Source organism: Lynx rufus, unplaced genomic scaffold, assembly GCF_022079265.1.
Source record: "Lynx rufus isolate CCGP_SWC_20201006 ecotype Redwood Valley unplaced genomic scaffold, mLynRuf1.p SCAF_2, whole genome shotgun sequence".
Lineage (NCBI taxonomy): Eukaryota > Metazoa > Chordata > Mammalia > Carnivora > Felidae > Lynx > Lynx rufus.
In genome coordinates this window covers 72,264,924-72,284,299 of record NW_025814834.1, presented here as the reverse complement: position 1 = coordinate 72,284,299, position 19,376 = coordinate 72,264,924, and the positions used below count along the sequence as shown (strand labels likewise).

General features: G+C 39.1%; 1 protein-coding gene across 1 annotated transcript in view; it reads right to left on the bottom strand.

Moving 5' to 3' along the window:
* Positions 1–19,376, bottom strand: part of PLA2R1 (phospholipase A2 receptor 1) — a 118,242-nt gene that overhangs the window by 80,299 nt on the left and 18,567 nt on the right. The window contains exons 3-4 of the mRNA XM_047084413.1: positions 17,292–17,465; positions 2,406–2,579 (exon numbers count right to left, since the gene is read on the bottom strand). Coding sequence (XP_046940369.1) covers positions 2,406–2,579; positions 17,292–17,465 — 348 coding nt within the window. The remainder of the gene's footprint in view (positions 1–2,405; positions 2,580–17,291; positions 17,466–19,376) is intronic.

Genomic DNA, 19,376 nt, shown 5'->3' with positions numbered 1-19,376 from the left:
TATTTAGCTTTACGACTACATCGGCTCACAGTTCTGTAATAATGAACTCAAACCTAAATTCTTTTGGATATTTCTTGGCATTTGTGACAGCTTAGATAATTCCTTATAACTATTAATGTTCACCAGCAATTAACAAAAAACTAGACTATTCTCATCATTAAAAAAATACCATGGTCAGAACAGGGTTCTGTCTTTATGAATAGACTTCTGTTTTCCTAAACAATCCCTGAAGTCTAATTATGGAATTGTGGTATTTAAATCAAAGTCTCTGACATATCTTACTTCTTTAATCATTATTCAAGTTTGATGAGTAAGTCCAAACCTTCTTATTAGAAATTCTGACAGTCAAGATAGGTAACAAGTATAATTCATAAATGGTATGCAAAATTTTTCTGTAAAAACCATTACAGGCTAATAATGATACTAGAAACTGGTGTTTTCCCTGCAATATGACTCACTGAAATCAGTTTTGATCATAATTTCCCACTTTTGCCTGTCTGTGGGCAAAAGGGGCAAATCTGCCCTGTTCATGCATTTGTTATGTTCCTTCTGGAAGGTATTGATGACTTTCAAAAGCTTCATCTTCCACCCAGTGAATCCACTTCCACAAACTTGTAGAGAAATAATTGGGGATCTATGCCCAAAGGTAAGTGCAGGGATGGTTTATAAGAGCAACCAATAAATAAAAACAAAATAAATAATTTTACCTATCTATCACTATCTAATAGTAGGGGGTTAGATAAATATATTCTTGGTAACCTATAATACTAGGTAACCATTAAAAACCATGATACAGACCTATATTTATAGACATGGGCAGATGTTCATTATATGCTGGTGCATGAAACAAGCATATTATCAAACCGTGTGCATAGGTGTTAAATGGTTAACACACATTGAGTGTTTGTTATTTTCTAAGACTTCATCTGCATCATAACGTGTAATCTGTACTGCTAACAAGTAGCATGGCTATTATTTCCATTTGATAGGGGGAGATTTGAGGTACAGAGAGGTTAGGTCACTTGTAGGAGGAGCTCTGCTAGTAAGTGGTAGAGGCAGGAGTCAAACTCAAGCATATGGTTCTCTGGTTCCGGCTCCTAACCACCATGAAATAACTGCCTCCTGTATTTATTCAGTACTATTTTCCATAGACACTGTATATGCATACATGCCTTTACATGTTTTGGGTTTTGTTTTTTTTTTTTTTTTTTAGAAAAACATGATTGCTCCTGGATTATGGAATTATGGGATACTTTTCTATCTTTATACTTGAAATTTGAAGAATATTCTAGGGGTGCCTGGGTAGCTCAGTCAGTTAAGGATTCAGTCTTGATTTCAGCTCAGGTCATGATCCCAGGGTCATGACTCCACGCTAAATATGAAGCCTGCTTGGGATTCTCTTTCCCTCTGCCCCACTCATGCTCTCTCTCTCTCTCAAAAAAAAAAAGTTATTCTAGAATAAACATGTACTACATGTGCAATAAAATTTGAAAAAAAGCATCAGAAACTTATGAGTGACTAATTTTGTGATATTTTCAAATGTTTCTAAAATTTTTTTAAAAGCTGTGTGTATACATCTACAAACATATTTAACCTATAAAGGAGAAGTAAGAGGAGAGTTTAGATGATAGGTAAAACCCAAGATCCAGCCTTTTAGCATAACTCTTTGACATATTATTGTCTTATACTGTTAGTTAATATGTGTGTGCTTTTGCTTTTCCAACTAAATTTAAGTTCTTTGTCATGTAAGAGAAGGCCTATGTACCTGTGCATACTGACTGACAGGTGAGATTTTGTTTAATTAATAAAGGACTTAGGGGCGCTTGGGTGGCTCAGTCGGTTGAGTGTCTGACTTCAGCTCAGGTCATGATCTCACAGTCCGTGGGTTCGAGCCCTGCGTCGGGCTCTGTGCTGACAGCTCAGAGCCTGGAGCCTGCTTTGAATTCTGTGTTTCCCTCTCTCTCTGCCCCTCCCCTGCTCATGCTATGCCTCTCTCTGTCTCAAAAATAAATAAAACATTAAAAAAATTGAAAAAATTAATAAAGGACTTATTCATTAATAGAAGCTGAATAGCTAAGATCTCCAGCAGAGCAGGAATCTGTACGTAAGTTTAGAAGTCTCCCAGATCCACCTTTAGAGCTGCAAATTCTCCGGGGTCCCTTGCTGGGGCCTCAATTCCTCTTCTCCAAAGGAGAGAAAATAAAGAATATATGCCCAGGTGCAAATGGAATGTCCCAGCAAACAGGTCACAATTCTGGGTGTGAGTCGGCACCATATTAATAAAAGAAAAAATATTTTTAAGGGACTTTTTATTTATTCAGAATATATTTTTGCATACCTGGGCATAACTGTTAACAAATCATTTTAATTGCATTAATATCAGTGTGCATCATCCCCCTACTTACTCCTTATGAAGTTTTCTTCGTTCTCATCTGCAATACTTAGTAAAGCTCCTCCTTGCATCTGGCATGAAGAATGTGCCTCACTCCAGGAAAGAGAGGAAAGCAGGTTGAATTGGTAGCAAATGTGTGAATTGAGATCCTTCTCCCAGACAGCATCACAACCCACTTCTGCAGATGCTGAAAACAAAGTCCATTACAACATTAACTATAATCCTATTTTATATAAACAACAAGGTATTTTTCCAAAATGAATTTGAATGGAATGATTCCAACTTCAACCTCTAAAACTTCAGTGCCTTATTGATTCTTCATTAGGTCTTTATGATGAAATATGCATTGTTATCCCACTGGCACTTTATGGTTCAACTCTTTCAAGATTTAAGGAAATTCAAGAAATTATCAATAAAGAAGGTCCAATCCCTTCTGGGAAAATAAGAGAAGGCATTTTTAAAAGGAGGAAATAGATGTGAAGTATTTGTGAAAATAACATCTGAGTTCCTTAAAAAGCAGTCATTTAGAGCTTTATACTGAAAGCATTTAAATGTTTATTTGAGACACATGCAAATGTTGTATCAAAAAGCCTTTTCCCCCAAATACCAAAATGCTAGGTGGGATAAAAGAGATACAGAAATATGAGTCTGAAATGAACATAGTTTTTAAATGAACCCTGAGAACAGGAATACTGATACTCAATTTAAGATAAAACTCTTTCAGCCAAAAGGAAGAGAAGTAAAATCCACTTGTGAAACATTGCATAGTATGCTTAAAAGTAAATTTAATGAAGTGTGAAATGCGGATCTGAAATCTAAAGTTTATTGAAATAACAGAAAATAAAGACCTACTTTGGGTGATTTTGCTAAAATTTTAAATCAATCCCCAAGATGAACTAAGCAGCCATAGTGATGACCTGAAATCAAATTCAGCCAAAGAATTTGAAGAAAATGTGAAAATGTAGAAAATGCAAAACATGTTACAGCATGAGTGTAACGGATGGACAGGCAATCTGCTAAAATCTAGAACATTATTTCCCAAAGTATGATCCACAGAGTAATACAACTTCACAAGCTCTTTAAGAAGAGCTGGGACATAATGCATATATAACCTCCAAGTTCAAAATGTACAATAGCATAGAAAAGGCTCTGAGAAGGTCTGTAGTAAAGAAACAGCTCATTTTTAATTTGGTTATACCTCAAACTTACTTAACAATGAAATCTTTTTTGTTTGTTTCTTTTCTCCATAATACTTAGATGGTTCCCTTGGGAATGTGAAAATTTGTTTTCATGTCTGATTACAATGTGCTTTCCCCAGAACTGAGTTAGTTAAGTAGAAGTTATTAAACCACATATAACTCTAAAGCTGTCTATAGAATTTTCTGACTGATACATGAATTTATAGAAGGATCCATGATTGAAGGAGGGCAGAAGAGAAAGCTGTCATCAAGTAGGGGCAGAAGACAAAGCTATCATCAAGTAAAAATTAAGGAAAGGAGAAGAAAGGAAGGAGGAATATTTCAGTAATCATTCTTCTCTGGTGTCTGAAATTTCCCCATTGAGAGTGGGTTTTTAGAGATTGTCTTCAGTTAGAATGTTAGATCATCCCTGAGATGAACAACACAGTAAGTGTTAATAGACATAATAATAGACACAAGCTCAGCCCTGTCCATCTGGTGTTCATCTCTCATGAGGCCATGAGAGAAGGGTAGGGGGTGGTGTCTACAGTTTCAATTTGCATAAAAATCATCTAGTAGCTTGTACAGAAAATGTAGATTCCTTGTTCTCAGTCCCAGGGATTCTGAATTAGGTCTGAGGTGGGATTCAGGAACCTGCATTTTAAACATATTCCTGATTCTAATCCAGGTGGTTCACAAAGCAAACACCAGCAAATATTGACTTGGAAGAAAAAAATTAAAGCACTTCCCAAGGAGTGCATGCAGGTCTGAGTAGCCCTTTACTACTAGAAGATAGTAGGATGTCAGAGGGGAGGGATGTAGGTAGAAGATACCAGAAGGGGAAATTGGGGGAGGATGTCAGGAAGAGAGATCTGGACATAGGGTACCTGCCTCTCATCTCCTGCCATAAGGAAAGATTCGATAATAAATCCTAATTATAAGTCTCCAGGCCACAGCCATATCATGATATGTAAAGGTCTGAAGGACACTACAGTTGATCTCATTCCCATTTTTGCCAAGAGTTGGTCCTGCCCTTTCAATGGACATAGACTGAGCTGTGTAGACACAGCTTTTTGCAGTAACCTGCATCAGTTCCATACATTGCACAGTTGAGATGGGAGGCTTACAGGTGATCCTGTCTCTGCTGCAAATTACACAGCCCAGTTTTGTTAGATTGTCCTTGGTTTGGATTATCTGTGCCAATTCTTATGGTTAATCAAAAGGAAACTTCCAGTCAAATGTTTGCAACAGGTGCCTATATTCTTCTAACAAGTAAGTTCATTTGTCATTGAATTTTTTTATGTTGATTTTTTTTGAGAGGGAGGAGGGGCAGAGAGAGAGGGGGACAGAGCATCTGAAACAGGCTCTGTGCTGACAGCAGAAAGCCCAATGTAGGGCTCAGACTCATGAACCGTGAACTCATGAACCAGGAGGTCATGACCTGAAAGGAAACCAAAGTCGGATGCTTAATTGACTAAGCCACCCAGGTGTCCCTGACATTTGGTTTTAACTAAAATATTAAGAATTTGTACTTCTGTGCAGTCAGACACAAGTCTTCTCTCTTCTTCTCTAGGTAGACTGTGTGTCACTCCACGGATCTTATTTGAAGGTTGTATGGTAACAAATGGGATGAAAGTGCTACCCTGGGCCTGGGCACTGGGATGTGCTGTCCTGATTTCCCTTCAGGATCGAAGGCCTTATTTCTGCAGCTGTCCGCAGACACATTCCAGTATTAATTAGACCTTTTTCAAGGACTGCCTTTGCAGAAGTCACTTTCCCCAATATCTCCTTTTCCAAAGGCGGCCTGCAAACTATGACTGGTCCATGCAAGGCTATAGGTCCCTCCTCTCACCTCAACTGGGAGTAATTCCAGCCTGAGAACTTCTCATAGAGTCAGTCTAGGGGTCACCAGGCCTGCATCACAGTCCTGCACAATGCTACTTTCTTCCCTTGCTTTCCACATGTATTGATCCTGAGAACATTCCCCAAGAGACCTGCTGTTCATCTCTGCCTCAGAGACTGCTTCCCAGGAACCCACTTGGCATAGGCTCCCATCTTGGCCTGGAGCATTAACATTTACTTATTCTTATTTTTCTTGCTTCTTTGTACATAGTCTCTCTTCCCAAGCCACTGAAAATCGCAAGATTGAAGGCTGGTGTCTCAGGTGCATTTAATTATTCTTGAAAAATTCTAAGGGCTGGAATCATATTGTTATTTTTCTTTGCATCTATGGTTGTCTTTATACTGTTTCTTCTGTCACTAAATTATGAGCTCCTTAAGGAAAGCAACTGTGTCCTATATATCTTTGTATCTCCTACTATTTGATGAAAGAGTACAAAATATTTTTGCACCATGTTATAAATAGGTGATTCTCCCCTTCCCCCAAGTATACCTCTCTTCTAATGAACTGAAGTCTATTCATGTCAACGCTGATTTTATTATGGATTTTGACTGGGATGCAGCCATTCCTTTCCTCTGTTAACATGGCTGTTTTTTCTTCCCTAAGGATACAGCCTTGCCATTGTCCCAAGTCAACTGTGTCTTGCCACTTTAAAAAATTTTTGAGTTCTTCAAAAAAATTAATTCTCATATTATTAGAGCAACTCCAAGCTATAAAGTTATTATCTTCTCTCTCTTTTGTCTTTATTATTATTATTATTATTTTAAAATATTTATTTACTTTTGAGAGAGAGCGTGCAAGCAGGGGAGGAGCACAGAGAGAGAGAGAGAGGGAGACACAGAATCCGAAGCAGGCTCCAGGCTCTGAGCTGTCAGCACAGAGCTCAACACAGGGCTCAAGCTCACAAACTGTGAGATCATGACCTGAGCTGAAGTCGGACACTCAACCAACTGAGCCACCCAGGCGCCCCTAGTCTTTCATTTACTCATCATATAGTTGGTGGGTATCTGCTCTCTGCAAAGTGTTGGTAAATCTCATGTAAAAAGAATATCAGACCAAGTCAGGACCTCCTGATGTACATTCCCAATGCCTTACAGGGCTTCTTGGTAGCCCTGATCACAACTGAAATTAAATGATGTATTTAATTTTTCTCATTAGTTCTCTGTTTTTCCTGGTAAAATGTAAGTATCAGGAAAGTAGGTACCATGTTCCATCTTTTTCATGCTATTTCCCAAGCATACCCATCTGCATTTAAAGGGAATTGGGTAGAGGAGAATATACTATCAAAGGAAGCTGAGAAATGGTGGCCACAAAAGAAAGAAGAGAGCTAGTAGATGTGGGTCCTGGAAGCCCAAGAAAAGAGATGGTGTGAATTTTGTTACATGTTGCTAAATCTTTTTTTTTTAATTTTTTTTTAACGTTTATTTATTTTGGGGACAGAGAGAGACAGAGCACGAACAGGGGAGGGGCAGAGAGAGAGGGAGACACAGAATCGGAAGCAGGCTCCAGGCTCTGAGCCATCAGCCCAGAGCCCAATGTGGGGCTCGAACTCATGAACCGTGAGATCGTGACCTGAGCTGAAGTTGGACGCTTAACCAACTGAGCCACCCAGGCACCCCATACATGTTGCTAAATCTTTAAGTTAAGGACTGAGTCCATAAGTGAGCATGGAGCACTGTTTCAACAGAGGAGCCCAATCATTTGCCTTCTCTATGCCTGCACCCAACAGGGGAGCACAGAAAAGTCATTCTGATCATTTGATTATCAACCACCCTCAATACTTCCTGGAAGCACTGCTAGTTTTCTCTAGTAAGCTTGCTCTCCAGCAGCCTCATTTCACACTTTTTCTGTTGTCCAAACTTTTTGTTCCTTCTTCCCCTTCTTCAGAGAGAAAGTCTACAGCCACTGGACCAGTTTTTCCTCATCTTCTCCTATGACCTAATCAATCAAACTTCTTGGACCTGTACCACCCTCTCCCTCTTGAGAAATTGTCCTTACATCTATGCAAGGCCAGTCTGTCCATCTATGTTCTAGATCCTACTTCCTCTGTCTTCTGAGAGATCATATATACACAGTCAATTGCTTTCACTTTGCTGTATCTTCAACCTCTCTCTGTTAGATCATTTCCACATGTATTCAAAGATGGTCTAGTGTCTCTCATCCTCAAACAATAAGAAACAAAAATACCTCCTCCCTTGACCTCCCCATCCCAGTCATTGCCTTTTCTCTACCCCCATTAGTCAAATCCTTTTATACACACACTATCTTCAATTACTCATCTCCCATTTACTCATTCAAAAAAATAAGTTTTATTGAGATATACTTGACATGTCATATAACTCATTTAAAGTATATAATTCAATGATTTCTAGTATATTCAAAGAATTGTGCAACCATCACCACAATTAGATTTAGAACATTTTCATCACTCAGGACCCATTAGTAGTCACTCTCCATTTCCCCCTCAATCCCTATCCCCACCTTCAGTCCAAGGCTGATCAGACTAATCTTGTCTCTGTCTTTATAGACTGTCGCTTATTCTGGACAGTTCATATAAATGGAATTGTATAATATGTGGTCTTTTGTGACTGGCTTCTTTCAGTTAGCATACTGTTCCTAGGAGTTGTCTATGTTGTAGCATGTACCAGCACTTTACTTCTTTTTATTGCCCAAAAATATCCCACTGTATGGCTATATTACATGTTATTTATGCCTTGATCAGTTGATAGACATTTGGGTTGTTTCCATTTTTGGGCTTTTATGAATAATGCTGCTATGAGCATCTGTTTATAGATTATTGTATGGGTACATGTTTTCATTTCTCCTAGATACATACCTAGGAGTGGAATTGCAGGATCATGTAACTTGATGTTTAACCTTTTGAAGAACTGACAGACTGTTTTCCAAAGCAGCTGTACCCTTTTACAATTCTACCAGTGGCGGATGAGAGCTTCAGTTCTCTGTATCTTCATCAGCACTTGTTATCTGTCTTTCTGATTGTAGCCATCCTGCTGGTTGTAAAGTGGCATCTCATCGTGGCTACTGTTTGAATTTCCCTGATGGCTAAAGATGAGCATCTTTTCATGTGCTTATTGGCCATTTGTAAATCTTTTCTGGAGAAAAGTATGTTCAGATACTTTACCCATTTTTGAATTGGCTTGTCTTTTGATTATTGAATTAATTAGAATTCTTTATATATTCTAGATATAAAGTCCCTTATCAGATATATGATTTGCAAATATTTTCTTCCATTCCATGGGTTGTCTTCTCATGTTCTTGATACTGTCCTTTGAAGCACAATTTTTTTTAATATTGATGAACTCCAATTTATCTATTTTTTTTGTTCCTTGAATTCTGATGTCATATCTAAGAACGCATTGCCATATTCAAGAGCATGAAGCTATGTCCCTATATATTTTTCTAAGAGTTTCAGTTTTATCTTTTCCATTTAAGTCTTTGATCTATTTGGGGTTAATTTTTTTATAAGGTGAGAGAGAGATAGGAGTTCCATTTCATTCTTTTGAATGTGAATATCCAGTTTTCCTTACTATTTGCTGAAAGACTATTCTTTCCCCATTAAATTATCTTGGCATCTTTATCCAAAGTCAATGAACCATAAATGTGGACTTGCAATTTTATTCCAGTTTTTTAAAGTTTATTTATTTATGTTTTAGTAATCTTTACATCCAGCGTGGGACCCAGACTTACAACCCCAAGATCAAGAGTCGCATGCTCTTCCAAGTGATCCAGTCAGGCACTCCTAGTCAATTTTGACAGTACTACATTGTCTTGATTACTATACCTCTGCATAAGTTTTGAAATTGGGAAGCATAAGTCCTCCAACTTTGTTCTCTTTTTCATTTCATTTTGGCTCTCTTGGATTCTTTGAATTTCCATATGAATTTTAGGATAAATTTTTCACTTTTTACGAAGAAGTCAGCCAGAATTTTAAAGAGATTGAGGTAATAGTGCCTTAGCAATATTAAGTCTTTTGGTCCCATGAGCATGGAATATGTTTTCATTTTAGGTCATCTTGAACTTCTTTCAACTATATTTTGTAGTTTTAAGAGTATAAGTCTTTCACTTCTTTTGTTAAATGTTTCCCAAAGTATTTTATGTATTCTTTTGGATGCTATTATAAATGGAATTGATTTCTTAATTTAATTTCTGGGTTGTTCAATGATACTGTACTGAAATACAATTGATTTTTGTATATTGATCTTGTATCCTATGAATGTGTGTATTACTTGTAATTGTTTTTTTTAATGGATTCGTTAGAATTTTATATGTACAAGATCATGTCATCTGCAAATAGAGATAGTTTTAATTCCTCTTTCCAATCTGGATGCCTTTTATTTCATTTTCTTGCCTACTTGCCCTGATTAGAACCTCCAGTACAATGTTGAATAGAGGTGGTGACAGTGGACATTCTCATCTGACTCCTGATCATATGAGGAAAGCATCCAGTATTTCACCATTAATTATGTTGTTTGTGGGTTTTTCATAGATGCTCCTATTAGGGTGAGGAAATTCCCTTCTGTTCTTGGTTTTTTAGTGTTTTTTGTTTGTTTGTTTTAATTCCATGAAGGGATGTTAAATTTTGTCAAATATTTTTTTTCTGCATTCATTGAAATAATCATGTGGCTTTTGCCCTTTTTCCTATTGATATGGGTATTATATTAATGGTTTTCAGATTTTAAACCACTTTTGCATTCTTGGGATAAATCATGGTATACAATTCTTTTTGTATGTTGTTGAGTTCTGTTTGCCAGTATTTTGTTGAGGATTTATGCATCTACATTATGAGAAATATTGGTCTGTAGTTTTCTTTCATTATAATGCCTTTGTTTGGTTTCAATATCAAGGTAATACTGGCCTCACAGAATGAATTAGGAAGTGTTCTCTCCTCTTCTGTTTTTCCATTTACTCTCTAACCCACACAGTCTGGCAACTAGAGCACATCTTGTTAAGCCCATCAATGACCTCCATGTTGCCAAGTCCAGCAAACACTTAAGTTTCAGATCTTGTCAAATCAAGCCCGTCAGCCACATTTGACAAGTTGAGCTTTCTCTCTTGGCAAGATATACTCTCTTTTCTTGACTTTACATGCTTGGTTACACTTCTACCTCTTTGGCCGCCTAGTCTCAGTCTCCTTTGCTGGTTCATTCTTCTCTGGTCAAACTGAATGTTTAGGTCTTAAGACTTGGGCCTGAACCCCTTTCTTTCTATTCTACACATACTCTAGACTATCTAATCCATTACTACAACTCTCAGATATTTAGAGGCCTTTACGTCTAACTGCCTAGTCCACATCTCACATGATTGACTGATACATAACAAGTTCCAGTCTGAATGCTTGATTGTCTCTTCCAAATCTGTATCTCCATTAACTTAGCTATGCATATCAGAAAGCTGGGGTCTTAATTAACATCTCATTTTCTCCCTTATCTCCTTTAAGTCTCTCCTTACCAGTGAGGAGTCCCACCTCCTGGTTAAAAATCTATATATGATTTTTCAGGCCTGACCATAGGCAATTACAAAGGTTTTACCTGGCAGACTTCATGGGGGAAGGATGCACTCCCACATCAGACTTGGTTCATAGCCAGTGCACTGAAGTCTCTGAAGGGAATTTTAGTCAAAGACTCAGGTCCCCTGGCCCATCGTGCTCTTCACTTGTTTGCATTCCTAGCCCTGGAACCTTCATTTCTAGGCCTCTTTATCTGCGGCCTTGGGATGATATCCTCTTCATGTACCTCTGCTGAGGTTGGGGGTGGAGGAGGGGGAACTTTCTGAAGACACTTTTACTCACTCTGACTCTCACTCAGTCCTTTTCCACTACTAGCTTTTCTCCCCCCCTTACCCTTGATCCCAGAGTCCACAAAACTGAGGAAGCTTTTGTTCAGGGCCCTCTGATCCTTTTGACCCTCAACCAGTGTGCCATTTCATAAGGAAAAATGGAACAAGAGGAGTTGGTGCTTCCTCCCACTTTAGGCTCTTGCTTACATCTGACAGTAAGTGATGAAAGGCTTAACTCTTTCATTTTTGGCTTGTTGCTTGAATCAACTACTCAGGCACCCGACAGCTCAGCTCCTTCTCTCCAGCTCAGCTGTGTTCCTGACAATCACATCCTATTCAGTCTATCTCCAAATTAGATCTTCAATACATCTATTCTCCAATCCCCTTTCTGCTACCTAACCCAAGTCACCACTATCTCTGGGTCAACTACTGATGTGGCCTTATAACTGATCTCCAGGATTTCTCTCTTACTCCCTTCTAAGCTATTTGCCATAAAGAAGTCAGAATGACCCTTAAAATTTTGTAAATCATTATCACATCACTGCTTAAGATCCTTTTATAGCTTCCATTTATAGTTAGAATTAGGTAACTCTTTACCCCTAGGACACCTTGAATTATCTTGCCTCTGCATGAGTTGACCTCTGCCAACCTCTCCAGAATGTCTTGTTCCTTTCTCCCTTACTCACTGTGCTCTTGCCACATTGCCTTTCCTAGATAGTAGCAGTCACCTCTTTCCCTCCTCAAAGCCTTCAGACACATGGCTAGTGGCATGCTGGGAGTGATGGTGGGGAAGCAGTCACCCTCGACAGGTAACAGTATTTTATCACGGACATTGTTTAGAATTGTCAGTGCATGTGCACGGTGAGTCAAAAGCAGATTAACCTGTAGTTGGTTTTATTATTTCTTTTCAGTTCTATTCAAACAATATATTCCCTTATTGCCGGTACACCCAGTGCTGACCAGGCCTATAGGCTTCTTTTCAGCTTGCCTCCTTGGTACACTGCTGCACCATGCACCTGTGAATGGATATCTCATCCCCTCACTTTCTATCTTGATAACGCTTACACATCTCTTGGACTAGAGTTTAAATACAACATACTCAGGAATGCCTTCCTTGACTCACAGATTTAAATTAGATTTCTTACTGATAACAACATTTTGTTAAAGTAGTACTTATCAAAAATTGTAATTATATATTAATTTGGGTATCATTCTCAAATGCGAACTTCATTAGGCACTATGGCTTTCATCTTTCATGTTCATGGCTGTAATCTCAGCAGTGAGCTTGGCACATAGTAGGTGTTCAATACAAATTTGTGGGACTGAATGAATGAATGATTTGTGGAAGTGGAGATCAGGCATGCATTGTCATAGAAGTAAAGGAGAGACAGAGAAAATGAAAGCAAGGTGAAGAGGTATAGACAATTCTTTTGAACTGTCTGTTGGGGAGTGGTGAAAGACATGGGTGTTTTCAGGAGGCATAAGTGGGGATGAAGGTGTCCTACTATTTTTAAGATGTTATTTTAAGACATGAGCATGTTTGACTGCTAATGAAGAAGGATCCAGTAGAGTGGAGTGCATTGAAATTACTTAGAAGACTTGTTAAAACAGATTGCAGAGCTGCACTTCTAGAATTTCTGATATAGTTGTTTGGGGCTATGGCTGATAATTTGCATTTCTAGCAAGCCTGCAGGGAATGCTGATCCTGCCAGAATGGGGATCACACATTGAGAAACACTTAGATACAGGTTGGAGGATGAATGTGGGGCTCTGGAGTCCAAGGGTGGGGGAGAATTTGCCTTAGGGTAGAAGGAGGAACACCATTGTACAGGATGGAGGAAAAAAGATGGGTGCAGACCCAAGTAGGTTTAAAGGTTAGGGACCAGGAAATTGTCAAAACTTCCCCTCTGATAGATCCTGTTTTCATTATGAGTAGGAATTGAGGTCATTTCAGGAGAATCAGGAAGGAGAATCGGGGGTAGGATAAGAAGTTAGAGGAGGATAGAGAGGTTGGTAGTGTCACTGTGGTGAGCAAGTGGGCAGCATGACAAAAGACTATAGCATTGCAACCAGTGTTGAAGGCTTAGGTGAGGTTTGCAGTCATACATCCGTGTTAGTACCAATCTGCTCTGTTATACCATTGAAGTTAGTGGTAAAAAAAAAAAAAACTGTATCAGCTGAATAAAGTTCAAGGGCAATCCTCAGGCTATTTCAGAGGTTAGTATCTTAAAAATATCTCAAACTAACTAAACATGACTGTCCAGCTGTATAAAACACACAATTAAGAGGTACTTAGGATGGCAAAGAATTGCCTCTAAACAAACCCAGAGAGATTTCTATATATCTCCTTGTTCCTGAAAATTTATAGTGATAGGTATTTTATTGCATCTTTCACTGCCAGTGTGTTTGTATATGTAGTAATATTAAATTTAAATTTTGCTCACTTACAATCAACTTTTTTTTTTTAAAAAAGGAAGCATCATTTTACATTGAGATACTAAAAACTTCCATTAAGAAAGATGATATACAGAAGCACAAATCTTATTCCACTCACTCCTCCCAATTCTATCCACTTGTTGCTCCTGTGGAAAGAGCCATCAGCTTGCTCAGATTTCACCCTCTGACACATCATTTTGAGTTATGTTGGTCACCAGGAACTAAAAGTAACAAGAAAGGAAGAAAACTGGAACTGTAATTTAGCACTTTACAAATATACGTGCACTACTGGTTGGGTTGTGGTAAAGGTCAGGAGAGCTGGAATCTAGCAGGCTGTGAAGCAGAAGCAGAAGCAGCTTCTGCACTATCGGAAGACTGGGGTGGCACAGGGGGTGAAAAGCCCCAAGCACCACTACACCCAGGCTTCCATCTGGAAATAATAATTGCATAAGAGACAGAGGATGGTAAAGGGCTTTTCACAGAACCTCAAGAATACAGTGAAATACATGTTAATGCTGTTGGTGTTGGCTCAGGTACTTTTAATAAGGACATCTATGAGAGATAGAAATGGAAAAAGAAGACAATGCAAATGATAGGACATCTGACTCAAGAATCTAAGGAGCATAGGGATTATAAATACATCCACCTACATACAGATATTCAGATTCAGATAGAGAAGGTTAATGACTAAGCAGTTATTAAACAATGAAACACTTTCATGCTGGTTGGTGAATAGCTACCATCCTGAGCTCCCTGAGGACCCCTTGCTGTGCCAGTCTCTCCTGCATCTTTTCCTTCATCCCACCTCCTCACATTCCAGCAGCTGAGGGGTTAATACCAGCAGTGGGCCTTTGGGATTCCTAACCTTCATGCTAAAGTCTCTACTTGGATTGGTCAATAGCACATAACATATTAGTGGTTAAATGTCTTAATATCACCTATGTATATGGATCTATGTGGCACAGGATTATCTGCATGCTATGAATTGTCTGATGAAGAATTATCTGCAACAGGATCATTTTGGGTAGTTGTCAAAAATGCAGATGCTTACTTCTTGATATGTCTCTGGAGGCAAGGAAAATAAAAGCGAAAGTGAACTATTGGGACCTCATCAAGATAAAAAGCTTCTGCACAGCAAAGGAAATAATCAACAAAGCTAAAAGGCAACCAATGGAATGGAAGATGATATATTGCAAATGACATACTCGATAAAGGGTTAGTATTTAAAATTTATAAAGAACTTACCAAACTCAACACCCAAAAAACAAATAACCCAGTGAAGAAACTAGCAGAAGACATGAATAGAGACTTTTCCAAAGAAAATATCCAGATGACTAACAGACACATGAAAAGATGCTCAACATCACTCATCATCAGGGAAATACAAATCAAAACCACAATGAGATACCACCTCACACCTGTCAGAATGGCTAAAATGGACTATTCAGGAAACAACAAATCTTGGCGAAGATGTGGAGAAAGGGGAACACTTTTGCACTGTTGGTGGGAATGCAAACTGGTGCAGCCACTCTGGAAAACAGTATGGAGATTCCTCAAAAGATTAAAAATAGAACTACCCTAGGATCCAGCAATTGCACTACTAGGAATTTATCTAAAGGATACAAAAATGCTGATTCGAAGGGGCACATGCACCCCAATGTTTATAGCAGCAGTATCAACAATAGCCAAATTAATGAAAGAGCCCAAATGTCCATTGACTAATGAATGGATAAAGAAGATGTGGTATTTATATACAATAGAATACCACTCAGTGATGAAAAAGAATGAAATCTTGCCATTTGCAACAGTGTGGATGGAACTAGAGAGTATTATGCTAAGTGAAATAAGTCAGTCAGAGAAAGACAGATGTCATATGGTTTCACTCATATGTGGAATTTAAAACACACAACAGATGAACATAGGGGAAGGGAATGAAAAATATGATAAAAACAGAGAAGGAAGCAAACCATAAGAGACTCTTAAATACAGAAAACAAACTGAGGGTTGCTGGAGGGGAGGTGGACAGGGGGATGGGCTAAATGCATGATGGGCATTAAGGAGGGCAGTTGTTGGGATGAGCACTGAGTGCCACATGTAGGAGATGAATCACTGGGTTCTACTCCTGAAGCCAAGACTACATGGTATGTTAACTAGCTTGAGTTTAAATTTAAAAAATGCAGATCCTTGGATCCCAGACACTGGACTCACTGCATCTCTGAGAGAGGGGCCAGGATATGTATTTGTACCTATGCCATAGGTGATTCTAGAATATCATATCAAATATAGTCTTGCATTTTCCAGCATAGAGCAAATCTGTACTGTATTACATCTAGAGGCCAAGTTCTTTGAAGGCAGGGTCCTAAGTCCTAACACTCTTGGTATTCACTGCTATGCCTGGCTTAGTGCTGTTGACAGACAATAAAGAGAAGGGGTCATTGATTCAGAAGTGCATACTGAAAAGATAAGTTATCTTTGATGATGATACATGTTGATGGTGATGGCTAATCATGGTGAGTGCTTACCATGTGCCAGATAGTTAACTGCCTTAGATGCATCATCTAATTGGATCTCAATAACTCTAAAAGGTACTGTTATGATCTCCACTTTATGGTGAAGAAACTGAGACTCAAGATCTCATCGTTGAAAAGGAAAAGGACCCCAGTCTTGGTCTGTCTGACTTCAAAGCCTATATTCTCTTTTATTCACTAAACCATACTGGTTCTTAGATTACAAAACAATTCTACAGATAACTTATAAATCACATTCTTTGGAATTCATCTCTTCAATGTGCTTTTGCTTCAAATTTATTTGTTGCATTTTGTTAAATATATGGAGAGGGGCACGAAGATGAGATAGTAGGAGCAATACTCTGACTTGCAGGAACCAAGGTGAAGGACATTGAATATAGAAAGTAAAAGGTATATATAATATTCTTCAGTATTTAGGAGCTATTGGAAAACTTTTAGCTAAATAAAAATAAAATAAGTACTAAATGAGAAAAAAGTTGGAACATTGCAGCTGTCAGATTTTGAAGTTCTAGCTAGAAATTGAGTAATAAGGAAAGGGAATCAAGATGAGAACTCATTGTTGAGAAGTAATGAGGGCAACGGCGATTTTAGAAAGGTCATCAAGGAGCTAGCTGATGCCTGGACTTGACAATGGGCAAGACAAGCAGTCTGGACATGGAGAAATTAAGGCAGCTTATAAGAGGGGGGTGGACTGAAAGTAGATATAAAGAATGAGTTTTATGCACATTTAGGTTTGTTTTGACGTATTCTGCCCGGAAGCTGGGATTAATGAGCATACGGAGTGTTATAATTTCATTCTGGTTAAAGCATCCTTATGCACTGAGCTTAGTGAAGAAAGGCTAATTAACATCTTTTGAACACAGGAGGGAAAAAAAGAGTATACATCAGAATTGTCTTTTCAAGGCAAAACAAACACAAAATCAAAATCTGGATAAATGGAATCAGAGTGCTTATTCAAACTTCAATATTTCAATCCTGGTGCTTGTCTTTAGATACAGATAACTTTCTAATCATGCTTGATTCATTCATGACATATGGAGAAGCCTAGATTTTGTTCTTACTGGGATCTGGGCAAAATCCCCACTTCTCATCTCTTTCATATCGGCTTGTCGTGGCACACCACAGTAAGTTGTCTTCCCGCCCTTCCCGGGTGCATTCATGATGCCACTGATGGTTATACTGGAAGGGAAACATGCACGGTGTTCCATGGGCATTCCCTTTGATTGTATACAAATCTAGGAGAAAGATAAAGACAAAGTCAAAAAAGTATTACGTCAGCTTTATCTTTGGAAACTGTCATATGGTGAATACACTTTTTTATCGACTGAAAACCTACAATGGGTGAGGCCCTTGCTATATCACTGAGAACACTCAGGACCTACTGTCTAGTGTATGTAAAAGTACAAGGGTTCAGAGAGCATACTGATGAGTGGCTTGTTTCCATAATTATCTACTTGTTTATTTACTGTGGTGCCCCTGCGACAGTAGCACACGTATTTGTTAATGGATGAGAAGGAAAATTAAATGGAGATTTACTTCTTAACTTAAGAAAAATGTTTATTTTGAGAGAGAGCCAGCGAGAGAGCACATGAGCTAGAGAGGGACAGGGAGAGAATCCCAAGCAGGCTCAACACTCAGCGCAGAGCCCAACCTGGGGCTCAATCCCACAATAATGAGATCATGACCTGACCCAAAATCGATAGTCAGATGCTCAATCGACTGAGCCGCCCTGAGTTTTACTTTACAATACCTTCCACTCCCCAAATACATCAGAGATCAGCATCTGAACCTCAGGAGTTTTATAGGCATCTATTACTTTTTTTCATTCAATAGATATTTATTGAGCATTTAATGTGCCCAGCACTGGGGATGTACTAATGAGCAAACCTGCAGATGTTCCCTTTCATATGAAGCTTCTGTTCTACTGGGGAGAGACAAAGAGAAAGCAAATACACAAGTAAACACATAATTCCAGGTAGCAGTAAGTGTCATGAAGAAAAACAAAGCAGGGTAGGAAGACAGAATGACTGTGTGTGTGTTTGAAGGGTGGAGGGGCCCTATTTTGGATAGGGTTGTGAGTGAAGACCTCTCTGAGTAAGAACTGGGGGAGGTGAGGGTGCAGGTCTTTGCAGAAGAGTTGTTCTGGTGGGAGGAACAGCAGATACAAAGGGCCTGTAACAAGAACATGTGTGGGGCGAATGGAAAGAGCAAGGAGGTGCAAGAGGAAGTGCAACTGGGGAAGTAGTGGAGCGTCAGCTCACAAATGGCCAGGTCTGCCACATTATGGATTTTGGCCTTTACCCTGAGGGTAGTGGGAAGTCACCAAGTGAGTTTTGAATGGGAAAATGACATGATCAGATTTCCATTTTTAAAGACTAACTCAGGGTGCAGGGTAGCAAACAGAACCTACATGGCGAGAGGGGAAAATGGGATGACTAGCTAGGAGACCTCTATCGTAGTCAAGGAGAGAGGAGTGTGAAGAGGTGGCCTGTTGGCTGCCTTCTCAGAGTATTACAATAATCGGGCATCCTTGGCCTTAAGCATGACTCAGCAGGGGCTTTCAATGGTGAGGGGGATAAGGACTGCCTTCGATTAAGTTAACAGGTCCTGGAGTGGAAGGGCCAGCTGTGGAGATTCCCACTCCTTCCCCACAATTGGCAGGGGCTAGACCAAGAGCACCCCACATCGTTGGCCCTAGAAGTTTGGGCTGTTGAGGAATTACAGGTGTTTCAGGACATATCCCCTTGTTTCAGTCCTCTGAATTCTGCTCAGTCTTCACTTGAGTGCATAGGAATGTGAGTATCTGCCTAAAAAATTAACACAAAGCAAAATATTAAGTTCTTCCTTAGGACTGTAGACTATTCAGAGTGCTGGCCTGCAGCACTTGCTTATCGTAGTGAGTCCTGCTAATGGCCTGCTCTTGGCTCTGTCTCTCTTTATTCTTTTCTTGTAGGTACAGGAGAAAGTCCTGCTTTGGATCGTAGGAGTTCCTTGCTCTCCTTCCTAGAGTTGGGGCATCCTTGGCCTTAAGCATGACTCAACAGGACTATGCTCTTGTTAAGGCATAATTCTACAGAGCACCATGAGGTCAGGAGCCACATCTGTCTTGTTAGCTTTTATAAATTAAATGCCCAGCCCGACACCCG